Genomic DNA, 18,425 nt, shown 5'->3' with positions numbered 1-18,425 from the left:
ATCAGGCTTCAGACTGAAAGAGGTGGAGGGGTGTGTGTTTGTGTGTGCGCGCACAACTTTGGGGGAAAAACAATCTCCATTTAAGTCCTTGTATTTCTTCAATCCTGCTGCCCTTGTAGCTGTGATTTTTAGGTGTGACGGAGAGTTGACAGCTGACATTTAAAGAATTTAAAATATATATAATGTCTCTGATTTTGTGGTTAAAAAAATCTCCACAAAAACAATAAAAGTACAAGCTTGTTCCCTCAGTTACAATCTCAGAAGAAAACAACACATTTTATTTCCTGACTAGCTTTTTTTCCCGCTGCTGTCGCTCATTTCAGGAGGATTTCTGCACAGCTCAGAGCAGAGGGGCAAAAAGCTGGTTGAAAAATTGCTTGAGCCAATGAGAGGATTATCTCAAGATATAAACACTTGCTATGCTAGACTGTCTTCTTCTTGCAACACAAATGATTTAAAGGGCTTGAAAAAGCCTGCCTTAAACTGTGATACATTGATTAGCTGTATGTTGATGTTGTTGTAAGTCGTTCATAGCTTTTGCTCATACACCTAAATTTCCATTCAAACTTAAAGGGCAGATCCATCTGCATTCTTTTCTGGGTTTTTAAATGGAAACGCCTACTTCATATTCATAAGTATGCCTCAAGAATTAGATAACCAGGGCTGATTAATCAGTCAGCGATGTGTGTGTGACATGAGCACATACAGCAGACAGCAGCAGCGTTTGACACTAACACACCGTGAGGAGAGAGACTGATCGGGTATGTAAATGAGACGGACATGGGTTCAGCGGGGACAGGGGGTTGTTGTCAGAAAACGCCACAGCAAGCAAACACATCATCTGCTGACAGCTGGTAACTCGCTCAGCCAGCAGATTTTGCCACAAGCCGATTGATTGGCTACTGAAATGGGTGACGTGCCTTACATTGTAAAACCAGCCACTAAAAACTTGACAACTTAGTAGCAGGCAACAATATCAGCCAGCTTTAGTTGAGCTGAGACGTGCCAGATCACACCACTGCAACTTTTCTCTGCAGCATTTTTAAACAGTTCCATTTTGTCGGAACTGGCTTTGCTTAGTTTAAAGCATCCATAGTCAGTTTTTTACACCAACAGTACAGTATGTTGATGAAGATTCTCTGTCATCCAGGTCGTGGTAATCTTAAGTGCTATATCCTAGGCAGCTGGACTTTCTTAGGTTTCTTGAAGACGTTCCACCTCTCATCCAAGAGGCTTATTCCTTTCAAACTAATTGGTGTGGAGTCAAAGGCTTTAAACCCTGTGTGGGTGTAAACCCTCACAGAGTTGTTAAGGTCACATATTCAAACAAGTGAGCAAATCCAGTTGCCCATGATATATCACTTAAGATTACCAATACAGTAGCTTGTATGATTACTACTGCATCTCAGTGTGATATCTTCTGAATAATTTATCAGACAGCTCAGACATTGCTAAAACCCAAGGCATGAATTTTATTAAACATTGGTTCACATACAGAAACACAGCTAGATAACCTCAAGGGTTTTACTGTACAGGAACGTCTATGTGACTTACGGACTCTAATGCCACTTGACCTCCACCACTACATGTTATCCAACACATGCACATATACTCTTCTACTGTGTGAAGTTGCAGTATGATAGTACAATGTACTGAGGACTTCTCATTCTTGAGTATGAAACAATGACATGTTTAAAACTTTGTGAACTTTGTGAAAATTAAGTCACAAAACTGACAAACATTAAAGGCTGTCTGTAAAAAGAGCAGCTGTAAGACTGGATCGATAGAAATCTGAGCAGGTAGAGAAACAGGAGTCATATGAAGGTAGTGTACAGTAATGCTCATATAGTTTGAGCCCTTACCACATTTAAGCCCTGTGAAGGCTGTAAAAATAAAATCACTTTGCGACTAAGCACACAGATCAATATGCTATTGATTCACAAAGCATTAGAAATGCACTTTGTGTGTGCCAGATTAAGATATTAGATGGATCTACTGTATATGTTTAAGGAAATGGACATGAAGCAAAAGCATTCATCAACAGTGTGACAGGAAGTCTTTCCAGCAAACAATAGGACATTGAATAAACATAGTCTGGACGTCCAATTAAGACATCGGGCTCTAGTTTCCTGGCGTGGCGCAGGGTGGCGAACCCCGCGCAGAGCTAGTTTCGAGCAGCGCAACCCGAGGCGCGCTACCCGAGGCGCGCTCAGTTTGGTAGTTTGGCAGACCGAGGTGCGCTGAGATGGGTGTGGCGGCGCGGCAGGGGGAGGTGTCGACAGATCCAGCTTGGCGCAGTGACAGTTTTGTGCCAAAAGGCTTCGCCGAAGGTGCGCTAAAAGCTCGCCAGCTGAAACCAGGTCTACTGTCAGCGCAGGCGGAGCGCAGCCAGTGTAAGCCGAAGTTTGGTTGACCGGCGGACAGTGCGCACACGTCACCAAAACCTCACAGGCAGGTTTCCAGAATATCAGGCACATTAACAATGCAATAAATACCCGAAAAAAACACTATTCAATGCAACTATCTGCAATCAGCACATAAATGTATCTCTATATCGACTGTCCTGGCACCATTTGGCACTTTGGCACGCATAATGGAAACCCAACCTGATTTGATTAACACAGCTGCAAACTAATGAGTTCACATCCCTCTCAGCCAACCACAAACAGCCACAGCATCAGATAGGGAGTATATATTCAGCATCTGTCATCTTAGAAAAGTCAAAAGAAAAGAAACAGAGTGAGACTGCGAGAGAGAAAGAGAGAGCGCGCGCGCACGAGAGAAACGCAACATTGATTTACAATTGTGGTGACCTCCTCCCAGGCTACCTTTGCATCATCAGCCCGTGGAGGTCTGCTCGCAGTTCCGTATATTCGGACACTGCGAGCTTGGACCTCCCGGACCAAAACATCAGTTTCCTCCTGGGAGAAGTTTGGCCGTCTGACGCTGCTGCTCTCTTCTGCCATGGCGAATTGAGTAAACTCTCATTACGCCTTCGCGCGGCGCATTTAAGGGCGAGGAGAGGGGCTCATTTGATTGGTGTGATGTGTGTAAAACCCACTCCACGCCTTCTCTCCTCCCTCTTTCCGACTTGCGCAGGTAGGAGGGACGGAGGTGGGAAAGAGGAGTAGCTGCGCCAGGCGCACGGTGTGCCAAACTTGCAAAATCCGCCTGGCCACACCCAGATGGTGAAGCGCAGGTGCGCTGTGCCCCCGCTTCCCCCGTCTGCGAAAATAGAGCCCATCCTGTCAAAAATAGGCCAATAAACGTCCTGAGCACAGAAAATACAGGCAGAAGAGTCTTTGGAGAAGAAATACACATCTACACACTTCCAGTGGGTCATAAGTGACATTTGAGAGGCTTTTTAGGAAAATCCTACATAGTATATCTTTCACACAAATAAAAAATACATTGGCTCACACGAGACTCAAGACCCAGCCTCCAGGATGAAAGTCCTGTGCTTGTCCCATTAATTCTCCTCAAATTATTTTTGATGTCAACTTCTTACTCTTTATATGATGTCACCTGACGTCTTTGCAGAGAGCCCTGAAGGCTTGGATAAAGACTTTCGGCTCTGACAAACCCCACAAGCTTAAAACAACAAGACGGGAATATAATTTACATAGACATAAATGGCATCAATGAGATTTTTTATATTCAAAAAATGGGGGTGGACGTCTCAGTATGGCCATCTGATCACAACCATTTCACAACTAAACAAATAAATTGTTAATAAAAGTCCTATTTTCTATAGCAGTAATAAAATCAATATTTCCATGTTTGTACAGGGAGTCTGAATGGACCATTATTAGATGTGGAAACTATGTCACTGTCTTGCCATCTGCATCACAACCACATTATAGCCTCCACCTAGGACCATTTTTGATCCAGGACACGACGTCTCCATCCCGCTAATGCTTGCTGGTTTATGTTATGGCCATGTGCTAAGTGTGATCGATCTGCATGACAGTCCAGCTTGTCAGAATGACTGCATGTGCGACAGCTGGCTTTGAAATGTGTGTGTGTACTAACACCACGTGTCCCGGCGTATGTTTACTCGCTCTGTCGCTCGCTGCTAATGGAGAATTCCCGTCGTCGAGTCTCCCTGCGTGCAGACGATGTTCCCAGCAGCACAGTCAGTCAAAGAGCACTTTGAAACTCTCAGGGAAGAGGGTGTGTTTTTTCTTTCCTTTTTTTTTTAGTGCTGCTTTGGGAGTGTGAGCCGGGTCCTGTTACACGCTTGTGTGGTTAAATGAAGTGCCAAGTGCTGTCTCACTGTTTGAAACCTAAATGGACTGTAATGGTCCAGTTGTGCCAATTGCATCATGGGCAGACTGTGTGTTTGTGCGCAGACTCAAAAAGGTAAACACACCCGTACTTGCACAAACACCCACCTTCATAGGTACTTTATCACTTGTGCATTTCCCTGACATCTCTTGAGTGTTTGAATCTTGTTGGACTGACTGCGCAGGTGTTCTGTCATCTCGTTCCAGTTCCTTGTATCCCTTTCCTTCCTTCGTCTCTCCTCTGTTATCCTCTGATTGACCGCTGCTTTTTGCAGCTTCAACCCAATCAGCTAATTGTTCATTTGGACCTAATTAGGAACATGATCTGCCGGCAGCATTAGCATAAATGACAGATTTGCGAAGGCTCCGTCTCAATCCGAAGAGCATCGCTGCTCTTATTCTTTTCACTCCCTTTCATAAAGCATTAGTACCACCCATGGATTTCAACAAAGAGGCCGCTATTCATGAGCTTGAGGATAAAAATGAGGAATTGTCGGCTATATCTTTCATTTTTAGTTGTGCCTTTGAAGGCAGCGCTGTCACTCACGGTGACAGATATTGTTTCCCCCTGTTTTGGTTTGTGAATTGAGTATTGAAACCAGAATAGAAGCAGGAGGGAACTCAGCTTGTATTGAAATCATTCTGAGAGGTTATCATTAGATAGAAGAGGCAGGATCGAGACAAAGATTTGTAAAAAAAAAAAATCAAAGCTCTGAAAAGAACACAGGCGCTTAGCTTTGTGGGTTATACTTAGCAAATTAACAAGCACTGCCAATATCAATGTTTCGGCCAATTAGACTTAATGTAGGTATGAGCTGTGTATCTCTCCTTTCATCCTCTCCTCTCCTGTCCTCTCCTTTCCTTTCCTTTCCTTTCCTTTCCTTTCCTTTCCTTTCATCCTCTCCTTGTCTCTCCTCTCCTTTCCTTTCATCCTCTCCTTGCCTCTCCTCTCCTCTCGCCAGATGGACATAGTCCAACCACCAACATCTGTTTGCATATTATCAGGAGAGGTCACATCACACAACCTCTGATGCCATTTTTAGGCCACTCAGTGCACTCATGCATGTCTTTCCCTCTGGCACTTCAGTTTAAGAGGAAAGGAGACTTCTTGTGAATATTTTCAAACGTTTTTTCACTTTTCACTTTGAAGACGAACACTTACCATACAGGAAACACAGCTTGTTGAGACATGGTGTTCGGAGTATAATGTCATTTTTCAGTATTTTTCCTAAATGCTGATATCAGTAAAAATGGAAAACAACTTTACCAGCTACTGTTTTATTCAATATATGATTGTTATGGCTTTCCAAGTCTAGCTTTCAAAGTGAAAGTTAATGAAAAGTGATGACTGTTGGACCCAAACCTGCTAGAATATACAGCTGACTGCCCACAAATATTGTACTAATGAGATTACAGTGCAAACACATCCATACGTTTTTACATCTCATAGCAATTATCTATGTGGTAAAGTATAAATAATAAATGTTGCCTTTGTGCCAAGAACACAGAAGGCCGAACAGTGCCAGAGAGAAAAAGAAAACTGAAATTTTCAGCTACAGGTCCTGACCGGCGAGGTGCAGAGGGACGCCTGGCATGATGATGTCTTTGCCTGGCAACAATCACCATGCCATAAGTGTGGGCATGACACCCCTTAAATGCATTTCAATAACCACAAACTGATCTTTGTGAGTTGGGCTGTTATTGCAGTGACGCTCATTTGCATGTAAAGGCGACAATTTTGCTCACCTTAATCTGTATCAGTACATATTTTGTGTATGTGTAAACTCAACTGTCACTACTCCAGTAGTGACAGATATCTCACCAGATATGAGGAAGAGATAATCTTTTTACAGCCTAGAAATGAGATGCTTTGAAGATTTAAGAGAGACATTAGCATCCAGCCTGTTCAGTCTGCAGGAAGGCTTATTTGAATGTAGTGCGCTACCTCCTCATCAGTCGCCCCCTTGCTGCGCAGTATTTTGTCATATTGGTTCCTAGCTGAGTCACTGCGGGCTTTAACAGCGGGGAAAGATCAGTGACTGACAGAAAAGCAGCTGGTAAAGTGGCTTTCCCCTCTCACCCTAAACACACTCTCAGATACTGTACGTAGTACACACAGAGGCTTACTGTACACACACTTTTTTTTTTTTTAACAAATTTCTTCCTGTATGTAGTGTTTGTCTCCAGACTCAGAGGCTGTTGTCCAAGTAAAAGAGGCATTGTTGGACAGATGTCATCATGGTCATATACAGTACAGTATTTATGCGATGGACACACAGAAACACACATTTGTATGTGTAAGACAGAGAGAAAGAAATACCAGGAAGTACACTGCATAGTGTGTAATGAAGAAAGTGAAAGTGAACAGGCATTTTCAGTGTGTAATTAAAGGAAGGCACTTAGCCAGACGTCACTCACTGGAGCAGTGGTGCTGGTAAAGGGTGTGCCTCCTCTCAGACACCCTTTACTAACCAAATGAAGGTTAATAGGACAGATCAGACAGATTTAAAGGAGACATATTATGCTCATTTTTAGGCTCATACTTGTATTTTGGGTTTCTGCTCGACCATGTTAACATGCTTTAATGTTCAGAACAATCCCTTATTTCATCACCTGTCTCTTTGAGCCCCCTCCTAAAAAAAGTCCAGTCCTAGACTTCCATAGCTGCAAACTTTGTGTCTCTGCATTTTTTACCTACATAAATCCACCAGTGAAGATAAACAGGTAAAACTTGATTTTGAGTATGTGTGAAATATATCTGCTGAAGCCAAAACTTTAAGTAAACTTGCCAAGAGATGGATTGCAGCCATTTAAGACAGGCCAATAAAAAAAAAAAAATGTCATGACACGATAAAGGTGGAGAAGTTTCCTTGTGCCTTCTGGACACAGAACGATAAGGTTTAGCTTTCAAGGCACGGTAAGCTCACAGCTCACCTCCCTCTGCTCTAGCCCAACCATGTGTGTGTGCCTCTGAAAATTCCTTATCATAGCTGCCAGAGCAGTTTTGCTGCCTCTCTGGTTTGAACGTGCTCTGCAGCGATGCTTTGCTGCAGTTCTCATTTGGCTGCTCAGGTGAACGTGTGTGTTCAGGATAGGAATGTACCACACAGTACAGGTAAAACAAACAGTCACGTATCAAGTGTTTACTTAGTCGGTGCCAGTAGCCTAAACAGAACCTTTTGGTGTTATCTGCTGAACAAATATTTTCTGTAACATAGACACAAACATGTTGCCTTACAGCCTTCATTGCCAAATCCATATCCTCCTATTTCTGACTAATTTGATAAACACTTTATTAGTTTGAGTAGTTTTTAAAGAAAAAAAAAGGTCAGAATTCTCTGATGCCAGATTCATAAATGGAAATATTTTCTGGTTTATTTACTCATCTATAACAGCAAACTGAATGTCTTTGGGTTGGGGACAAACCAAGAAATTCAAAGACGTCATCATGGTCTTTGGGAAACATAGATTGACATTGATTTTTTTTTGCCATTTTCTGTCATTTTATAGGCCAAAAAACGGATTGATATATTGAGAAAATATTCAACAGATAAATCAATAATGAACATAATCATAAGTTATAACCCTGTCCAGAGAGAAATAGATTTTGCTTTAAAAAAAATCAATCAATAAAATCCTTCTGTGGCACTAAAAGACAGGAATTTATTTCAAGGACTGACACTGGCACTGTATTACAAGTAATTTTACAAATACAATTAATGTGTAATAAAGTGATGTAAAACACAAGAGAATACTGTAATATTGCAGCAGATCTGAGAGAAAAATCACTAAAAGACAAAGTGGCCATCAGGATGACATCCAAAAAGCCAGTAAACTGATGTCTCAATCTCATTGTTGTGCGATTAATGCAGAGGATAGAGTTGACCTTTGTGAGAGAGTCCTGTGTTCTGCTCTGGATATTAATACTCTCCCCATTTGGAGTCAGAATTATGATGTCAAACATTAGGGGTGATGTTCACTTTGCAAAGCAAGAAACTCTCGCATTGACTTTCATGTTACCCTGCTAATGACTTTGAGTTTTACAGGCTTGCAGCACAAAGTGAGCAGAGTCTAACTGCGGAGGTTTAAGGATGTCGATCAATACGAGTGACTCAACAATTGCAATTCACTTTTGGAAAGTATTCAGCCAATATCCTTTGATTTGGAGCCGTTATGTTGCTGTCAATACTTGCTTTTGTCATGTTTATTTGACAGCTTTTAAATTGTACATAATGTGTGTGACTCATGTTGCTGATGTCATGTTGACATTGTTGTTTTCTTGGACTGACGTTGCAGAATGACGTGTTTAATAAAGCTCCGCTCTCCTCATTTACATTGATTCTCTCGTCTTTTGTCACTTTTTTATTGTCCGTCCCTCAAATCACCTTGTTTCTCTGGTTGTCCCTTCATACTCACACAATTGCAGTTCCTCTCTCAAACTTTTTTTGTGTGTGTGTGTGTGTGTGTGTGTGTGTGTGCGTGTGCACAGAAAGATTGGGTAGGAGAGAAAGAGGGCATACATAATTTAGGCTGCTAGGCTGAAGCTTGTCTGTGCCAACGTGCAGATCTGGACCAGAATTCACTCAGATCTCCTCCCTGCTCACTTGTCCTTGCAGCTGTCCTCTTGAAAACTTATTTACTGGAATTGTCTTGATGTTGTCATTATGTTGAGGAGAAGTGTCAGTGTTTGGTGAAAACCTTTAATTAACTTTTTTGCAACTAAGAGTAGCCATGTGTTTTTTCTGATGACAGTCATTTTGGATGAACTATTGATGTTTTTAAACTATTGTACATCCGTTAAAGGGACCGATTACACCAAAATCAAATATACATACTTTTCTTCTTACCTGTAGTCATATTTTATCAGTCTTGATTGTTTTGTTGTAAGTTGCAGAGGTTTGGAGATATCGTTCGTGGAGATGTCTGCCTTCTCTCCAATAAAATAGAACTAGATGGCACTCGACTTGTGGTGCTCAAAGCGCCAAAAAATACATTTCAGTAAGGAACACCTTAGTCAAAGAAAACTTTTTTTCCATTTGCAGTATTCTATTTGGCGGTATGGCTCTGTTCTGGGGCCACAGAATGCTTCTTCCACACACCTGCATTGAAAGCCGTAAGGCAGAGAGAGCACACTTCTCTGCCCTTCCATGTGCCTACAAAGAAAGCCAGGCGGGTTACAAGGTGGCTTGCAGAGGAGCAACAGTAGGCAGTGGATGCATGCCTCCTTTTGCAGGGTAGTATGGTTGGCGGGTGTAGTTTGGTAGAAAGAAAATAGTATGAAATAATATGAAACTGCTCACAACAAGGTCTGTGGATTATCTTGAGTAACCGGGTCATTATTTCTGGAAAGAGACATTGATTTAAGAAATATATACACATCTTTTTTGACACTCTGAGCACCACAAACCAAGTGCGATCTATTTCCATTGTACTCGAGAGAAAAAGGCAGACATGCATATAGGTAATACTTCACATTAAAACAAGAAATACAGAGTTTACAGCATCCCTATCGAATGTTGTTTGGGAGCACAAAATATGTGCTAAGAGACTTCTCTTCTCTCAGTCTCTCTGTTTCCCTCCTCTCATTTTTCAAGCTACAACTTTACTCCTATCTGTATGCTAACATTAGAGGGCAGCTCCACGCCCCAGGCCTTCTAGGTTTTCTGTGTTTTGAAACCCCCAAACGTGTGGTCTGATCATTAAATGTCTGCCTCTCACTCTGTCCCCTCTGGACAGCACAGTGTCTTTACCTCACATGACCTGCCAAGGTGACAAAGATGCTGAGCCACTGGCTGCATGAAACTATCTGAATAGGGAGATGTGTGTAAGGTAGACAGGGAGGCTTTTTGTGTGTGTTTAGAGGAAAGGTGTGAAAAAGCTGTGATAGGCCACAGAGTGCTTAACCATTTCCTTTTACAGGAGAGAGATGTGCCTCTCCAATGCTGGGTGCTGTGGTGTGTGTTGTTTGTCTTGTTTCATGTCTCTTTGATGAAGCTTCTTCTTCGTGGTTTCTGACTTGTGTTAGACCCAGCCCTAGACTTCAGGGTGCACAGATTCCATGGGATGCAGCCAGTTTCAGGTTGCATGCGTACATATAATATGATGCTCTCCCCCTTCTAAGAGATGAAGTGTTTTGTTTCTATATGAATTAACGAACATTTAGGTTTTACTCCACTGCTCCGTCTGTGCCCAGAATATGCTCTGAGCTCCAAGAGTGTGGTGCTCTGAATAACAAAACGGTATGTTCCAACAGTGCTCTGAATTAACGAATGGTCAAGATTGTGCTAGAGTGCGCTCTGGTGCTCTGAGTTACAATTTACAAATGCACCCAATGTGTTTCAGAGAGAAAGTGGGAGGCGTGCAGCTCCAAAATAGAAATCAGTATGTGGCAGTGACTGGTGATGTTATGGCAGGCCGCCACAAATAAATTAATATGTGGGAGGACACCATGGAGGTAAAGCATTTAAGCTACAAACACCCTCAATCAGGAAGTAGGATCCTTGTGGCCTGAGGGTAGACGCTCTTCCTGAGCCTCCTGTGCAGTTGTTCGGGAGACTATAGCTGTGTTCTCCATTTAAAAACAACCACCTTCCTCTGAGTGATGCCGTGCTCGTGTGTTTGGTGTGTGAGCCCAGTTACTTGCTGTTTACTCATTCCTGTCACAGTTAAAGGGCAGGACAAACTCTGTTAGCTCTCTCAAACATTGATCACTTAAACCTGATTATGTCTGTAGTTCATTTCTTCTGATTGTTTCTGATTGGATCTTGTGTGTGTGTGTGTTTGTTTGTTTGTGTGTGTGTGTGTGTGTGTGTGTGTGTGTGTGTGTGTGTGTGTGTGTGTGTGTGTGTGTGCACNTGTGTGTGTGTGTGTGTTTGAGAGAGAAACAGAGAGAGGTGAAACAATTGTTGATTAATGAATCATCTCTCTGCTTTTGTCTTCTCAGGACCCAGATTAACTTCACCGTGGCCATTGATTTCACAGCTTCCAATGGTGAGCCTCACAGTCAACACTGACACACACGCACACACAGACTTTGAATGAGCACACACACACATTGAGAGACCTGCATAAAGGCACAAAAAGTGCCCCGAAAGCCAAGGGAGCGTTTATTCAAATATATGCAGATGGGGAATCAAGTGTTTCCTAATAGCCCTCTCCATCACACCTGGCAGCTAGAGCTGAGCGCAGTAACAGGCTACGATAGCTGTGATTAAGGACTCTGTTATCCATCTACCCTTGAGCTTGGTCCTGGCAGGACAGGAGGCGGCAATAACCCCAAATCCTATGTGTTTAAGTCTGAGGTTGAGGTGTACTTGATCTTGTCTGGCTCTCACTAAAATGTCAATTTAAAATAATGGCTACTGGAATCTGCAGTTCATTATAACCACAGCTTGAATAGTGATATGAAACAGAAGGATCAAAAAAAGTTTCATGTTAAAGGGTCTCTATTTGACATTTAGAGTGAATCTATAGCTGTGATTACATGGCTATAGGATATAGATATATCTTCAATGCCATTCAAGTCATTCTGTTTAGAGTTTCCAATTTAACTGTTTACATAAACACTAAATACAGCGATCCAATGTGTGTTTACATGCCTTGAAGCATTAAATCAATATGCATTTTCTGACGTGCTGACACTGGTTCTGCCCGCAGTGAACTGTCTAATCTGCCCAAAATATCTAATGATTTTCTGGTTGGGCTGTGACTCTGATTAATAGTAGAATATTAGGGTCCATGTAAACGCACCTTATGATTCAGAGTCTGATTCTGTCTGTACACGGCTCTCAGCGTGGAGGTGGCTGAGCTGGTGGCAAGTAACAAACGGCAACAATGCTGACAGAGCTAACGGCGTTAACTGGGCAGGGAGGAGGGCAGACGTTACATGCACTTGCAGCGGGACTGTCTACCATAACAAAGAACAGAGAAGCTCTGATTACAACGTCACTCTATGCTCAGGATGCCATTACTCCACTATATCTTTACACAGAAAATAGATGTTTGCTGCCACATGAATGCTCTAAACGTCATATATTGAACCTTTAAGATTACAATTACTGTAGTTAGCAGCTAATTTAATTCTGTCAGTCACATTATGCATGATCATCTTGTTGTACAAACAGAACTACAGGAGAACTATTAGTTGTATATTGAATCATAGACTGCTTTATTAAATCCTCGAACATCATTTACTGGAAAAACATCATTAAGAAGTTGAAGTGGCTTTAGTGAATTGCCTAGTTAGACTTCTTGTTAGTTAAAGAGATATCGACAAAAACTGCATTCTTGACTTTTGAATTTCACAATTTTGGACTTAATTATTTTATGATTTGAAAGTTTAATTATGCCTTTTTGGACATAAGCGAATTTTGACTCAGCAGTTTCCCAAAAATCATAATTTTCTCTCAAAAATTAAACATATTCTCACTAACATCTCCATAACCATTTTAGGAAAGGCTCGAGTTTGGGTCGCATTTTGATCCAACTTAACATAGAAGACTTGAATGTAGAAATTCCCAAAGTTCATATTTGATTCTCCACACTATAACCACCCTCAGATTAGTCACTTTATACAAAGCTGAAGCTTAGTCATTGAACACATTTTATTTCTCACAGATAAAGAGATGTGTGGTAAGTCAAAGTACCTCTGGTTTAATGCGGAAAGAAACAATAACAAAGACACTTAAAGTAGGTCAAGTCCAAGTAGCAGTTTGTCACTTTGGGCATTTTGCCACCATTATTGTTTTATCAAGGTTTAACATTGAGCCTCAAAATCACTTAATTGCTTTTAAATCACTACATGTACAAAACATCTGAGCAGAAAACACCTTTCCTCTTCCATTGTTCAACCACATAATCAGCGCCCACTGAGTATCCTCTGAATGTGTTTGTTCCCTTTGTCACAAACAGGCAATCCAGCCCAGCCCACATCCCTCCACTACATGAGTCCCTACCAGCTGAACGCCTACGCAATGGCCTTGAAGGCAGTAGGAGAGATCATCCAGGATTACGACAGCGATAAGATGTTTCCCGCACTGGGCTTCGGAGCCAAGCTGCCACCTGACGGACGGGTCTCCCACGAGTTTGCCTTGGTACGAACAAGAGGGGTTGGGACCAGGATGGAAGGTGGGAGGGAGTAAAACTTGGAGATGTTCACTGTGTTGGGTTTTTCTACCAGTTCATCTACCAACAAGAGCCTAAATTGACCTCCTGTTAGTTGCTATGAACTACTGTTAGTTAAAGTGTATGCCTGTGTATGCTATGTATCTGAAATTAATCCGTCAGAGCAATGATGGTTCTCTATCCTCTCTTTAATGTAGAACGGGAACCCTCAGAACCCGTACTGTGCTGGTATTGAGGGTGTGATGGAGGCCTACTACCAGAGTCTGAAGTCAGTGCAGCTCTACGGACCCACGAACTTCTCCCCCGTCGTCAACCACGTGGCCAGGTAACACACACGCGCACACACACACACACACACACACACACGCTGTTTTACACCTGCATATCTGCTATCACTGCTTATATAATGAACTTCATTTGAGTATGTGTGAAGCAACACATTTCACTTTTCACTTTGAGTACATTTCACTTTGTAAGTGACGCTCAGCATATGTTCTCAGCAGGTTCTCAGGTCCCCAGGTAGCGAATAAATTAAAAAGCTAAGCACTAAGATACACACACAGAGGAAAGTACCTGACAGCTGATTTCATGTTTGTTTGTGTCCCTGCGTAGACGACAACATTAATAATGCTGCAGGAAGGCCACATGGACATGTGATCCAGACAAAATTCGAAAATAAATAAATCAGGAAGTATTCATGCAAGTGTGTAATTAAAGGGATGAACTCAAGTGAAGCCTCTCATCAGGTTGCTTCCCATATTTAGTAGATAATTTACTGAAACCTTAATTGCGTCGTTACACATGAGGAGGCACTGTGAAGGGAAATGGTGAAACAAGTGGTAATACAGAGGCAGCAGTTTCTTCTTATTCAGCCTGTAATGTCACCTGAAATACCCTTTACTTCTTTTTCCAAACCCATGTGTTCCTTCCTTCAAACCCCCTAATTGAACTTTCCTCTTTGCTTTTGTCCTATTCTCTCTAACGTATTTTTTAATGCACCAACAAATCACTAATTTCTTTTACTACATCAAAATCTTGATATTCTCTCTTTTTTAATAAACAGTTTTTGGAAATGTGTTTACTGGGTTTTCCTTAACGATAGGTCTGTCTCGCGTTTTTTACCATAGGTAGAACTCATTAATGTAGGCGGGGTTTTTAATGTATGGTGAAAGCTGCATTACAAGAAGGAGACAAGCTTTGAGAAAAGGCTGCAGACAGCAAGGAAAAATCACTGTGTCAGGTACCTCAACAGAGAGGTGATGAAAAAACAGGACAGAACAGAGCGGTTCAGTTGGTGGCATCCTCAATTTTTGACAGGAAGTCCAAAAACAACCGATTTAATGTGTAACTGAACTGAAGCGGGCTGCTTGGTGGGAACAAGGCTTTCTAGCTCCGTGCAATAAAGAACATGACAGAACATAAAGCAATGTTTTAATCCATATCCCAAATGAAAGATAGATGTGTTGATTTTAATGTAAATTAAAACACATTTAATATAAACCCCTCGTCTATCAGCCAGGCTGCGTCTCATTAACTTTTGCCACAAGATTTCACTTGAAAGATTTGTCCTAGTTTGATAGATACCAGACTAATCAGCAACACATTTCACAAACTCATCCTCATTAAAACTTTTAAAACTAGTTGTAGATATATGTTGCATCTTTGTTTGTCAACTTAAAGCCTGCCAAAACTAAGAGCAAGGACATGCTGTTCTTTAATCTGTAACAGATCAGATGCTACATCCAACCTCCTCTCCTCTGTTTGTCATAGAGGTATGGACTGGAGTCACGTGACTTGACTTGGACATTAATCTTTTGGCTTGAAGATACTTTATACCTTCCTCCCAAAGATTGTAAAGTTATTTAAAACATGTGCCACAAATAGAACTGCCTGAAGACGGACGCTCCAAATCACAAACAACAGCTGATCATCATAGACGATATTCAGGTGATGGAGAATCTTACATACACGATGCAAATGAATGAAGGACAAATTGAAAAAGGCTTGGAAACATGGTTAAACTATAAAACAGAAAGGCAACGATACAGATAATAACGCTGTCTAGGATTATTACATCCTAGAAGAAAAACAAAGTGGTTTAGTAGTTTGTTTAGTAAGTCAGACCTGACCAGCTTTTACCTTTACTTGATACATGCTACTGGAGTTTTAGTTTAAATATTCATGGATTGAGGACTCTAAAGAGGAAATACAGATGGCGTGGCTAAACAAAAAATCAAATCACAAATCAATTCATTTCCTGTTATTTGCTATATCAGCTGACATTAACCCTATTCATTTCCGTCGAGTTGACACTTAATTCCCCAGATCCACTTTGATTGAACCAATCTGACAGCATCCGGTCAAGCTGCAGGAGAGAACCATGAAGAACTTGCATTACATTACTGAGTGCCACTTGGAAAACAATGATGCCAAAGACAATTTTGTTAACTTACAAAAGCTATGCAGTCTTTAACATAAAACGGAATAGCTGTTTGCAAAATGTGCAGGTCGAAAATTGCAGGAGGAGACATCCAGCATGAAAATTTAATATATTACTCTGTTGTTAAAATGGCATTACATTTGGTGACACGTGCACTATGATTTGTTTTGTAGCAAAGACCATCCTCATATTTCATATCTGTCTTCACTCTCACATGCTGCTGCCTAACTATTCACCTCACTTCTCTTCCCTGCTCTTCCTCTCTCTAACACACCTGAGGTGTTGCCCTGTGTATCTGTGATGGTGTGATCACCTTCAGTGTGTGACACTTAACCATCAGTTATCTCCAGCGGGGAGGAGGCAGACACAGATCTAACCTCCCGGTGCAGAAAGGTGATGCGTAGCGGAAGCTGAGGCGACTGAAACAATCTCAGTGTGTAAACATCAGTAATAGTTGGTTCAGGACTCACACAGGAGTGAAAGGTCTCGCTTGACACCACAGCAGAAATTGAAAGCTGTGAGGATCTATAGAATTGACTTAAAGAGAGATGTACATAGAGAGGTACTTGACAGAATAGATCCTCCAGAGTGGGAGGTAAGTGGTATTTACTCAATGAGAAGTCATTTTCAGAGGATGTGTAATGTCTCGTTCCCACTCAGCTGTTTGCCTGTACTCTATTTAATTTGAGAACCGTCTGAGTACTGTAATTAAAACCACACAGAATGATACTTAATATGCTCAAGTAATGAGTCATCGTGGGAAACAAAAGACAAGAGGATGGTAGCACAGAAATCATTACAAAAAATGTTTTTTTGTGTTGTTGTGTGTAGGTATGCAGCTTCAGTGAAGGACGGCTCTCAGTACTTTGTGCTCCTCATCATCACAGATGGCGTCATCTCAGACATGGCTCAGACCAAGGAGTCTATTGTCAATGTAAGTGCATCTGCTGAACACCTGACTCTTCACGAACACACCCAAAACAAAACAGGTCACCAAAAAGAGAATTCAGTTGAAAGGGTTCACACCCAACCTCTTTCATACTGTCTTTTCAAGGCAAGAATTTCACACTGTTATTCCACTTCACCGTTCTGTATAAAAGGTACAATTGCGGAATGGGGGGGACAGAGTTTTCTCACCTTCAAGCCGACATCGGAGGTAGTAACAGCGCTAAAACGATGGCTGTGTAGAAGGGACAGCCAGCAGGATGGGATCATGTGCAGCAAGTTTTGACGACGGTGTGACCCACAGCAGGAGATTTTAAAAAGTAGCTGATAGCAGTTAGCAGCTAACTCAAAAAAGACCAGCGAAAAGTTCACAAAATGGGAAAACAGTGAGGTCCGAGTGCTCCTTGCCCTCTGAGCAGAGAACGAGATCAGCTACCATATACAGGTGTGCAAACTTATCACCTTGCAGCCAAAATCACCATTTTGAATACAAAACATGTCAGTTACAATATTTGTGTAGATAAAAGATGGTGGTGGGGTTTGCGAGGACAGATTCATGGTGAGTTATATGAGGTCGGTTTCTGTCTGCCTGCATGCCTTAAGGTAAGAATCTCTTACAGTAGTGTTATGATAACCTGACTTTGCTTATATGACAGGTTGTCAAGCTTGTGACTGTTAATTAGCCTCATTCGGCTGAGTTGTTTTTCTTTAGCCAACACTAGCCTGGGTTTCCCTCTGAACTGATGTCCCCCTCACACTACTTTTATAGCAGCAAGATTACCTTAATGTTAGGGTGTATTTTTTCCTATATCCTCATGCTGAATTCAACTGGAAATCCACATTTTAAAGCTGATATTTAAAAACATTTCATACCCCTGGACCTTCCTAGAGGGTTCATGTCTTGTCACCTTTTTAACCCCTGATGAGTTTGCACCTCTGATAGAAAAGGGACAGGAAATGATTGTTACTGTGTTACATGTCACATCCATCATGCCTCCTTTGCTTCCACGATGCTGACATGCTGTCTGAAATCACACACATGATGCCACCATTGTTTGGTTCTGTGTAAAAATGCAAAGGTAGCATAAAGAAGGGACTTAAAAGCAGCCCGATAGCGCGATCTCTGTGGTAAAAGGGCCTATAAAATTGTTTAATAGTAGTAATGATGGTAACTAGTCTTGCAAGCAAACACCCATTGCAATTGGAAACTGCGGCCTTGCTGACCTGGAGCGATCAGGAAGTCAACTGCATTGCTGAATAAGGTTTAAACAGGTGGTTTGACATGAGTTTGTCCACATGTTTGGCCAGGCTCAGTGCACACTGCCAGGATCTGAACTGTTGAGTCTATGTCTGCACCAAAACTTTTATCAGTAAATCATCTTGCAGCTTGTGCAGGAGTGATGAAGTGTTTTTCATCTTGAGTACCCATTCTAAAAGCATAAAAGGCAAAAGTACAATGAATGAACAATTCAGTCCCTTAGAAAAAAAACTTAATTTATGTGACAGATTTTTATAGAAGAAGATGCAGTATAATGGGCCTCACAAAAGATGGGAAGTAACACAAAAAGACAGATGCAAACATTCAGAAACAACAAAACAAAGCTGACGAATGAATGAAGAGAGAAATGCTG

General features: G+C 41.6%; 1 protein-coding gene across 2 annotated transcripts in view; it reads left to right on the top strand.

Moving 5' to 3' along the window:
• LOC126384666 (copine-8) overlaps positions 1–18,425 on the top strand; it is a 115,785-nt gene that overhangs the window by 85,517 nt on the left and 11,843 nt on the right. The window contains exons 14-17 of one of the 2 annotated variants that reach the window (XM_050035836.1): positions 11,230–11,276; positions 13,197–13,378; positions 13,607–13,734; positions 16,681–16,783. In XM_050035836.1, the coding sequence (XP_049891793.1) occupies positions 11,230–11,276; positions 13,197–13,378; positions 13,607–13,734; positions 16,681–16,783 (460 nt within the window). Of the gene's footprint in view, positions 1–8,332; positions 8,602–11,229; positions 11,277–13,196; positions 13,379–13,606; positions 13,735–16,680; positions 16,784–18,425 lie in introns of those variants that run through there. The other variant, XM_050035837.1, reaches the window with a different exon arrangement.

Source organism: Epinephelus moara, chromosome 23, assembly GCF_006386435.1.
Source record: "Epinephelus moara isolate mb chromosome 23, YSFRI_EMoa_1.0, whole genome shotgun sequence".
NCBI classification, from domain to species: Eukaryota; Metazoa; Chordata; class Actinopteri; order Perciformes; family Serranidae; genus Epinephelus; species Epinephelus moara.
The sequence above is the reverse complement of the archived record's forward strand: the minus strand, read 5'-3'. Positions and strand labels throughout refer to the sequence as shown.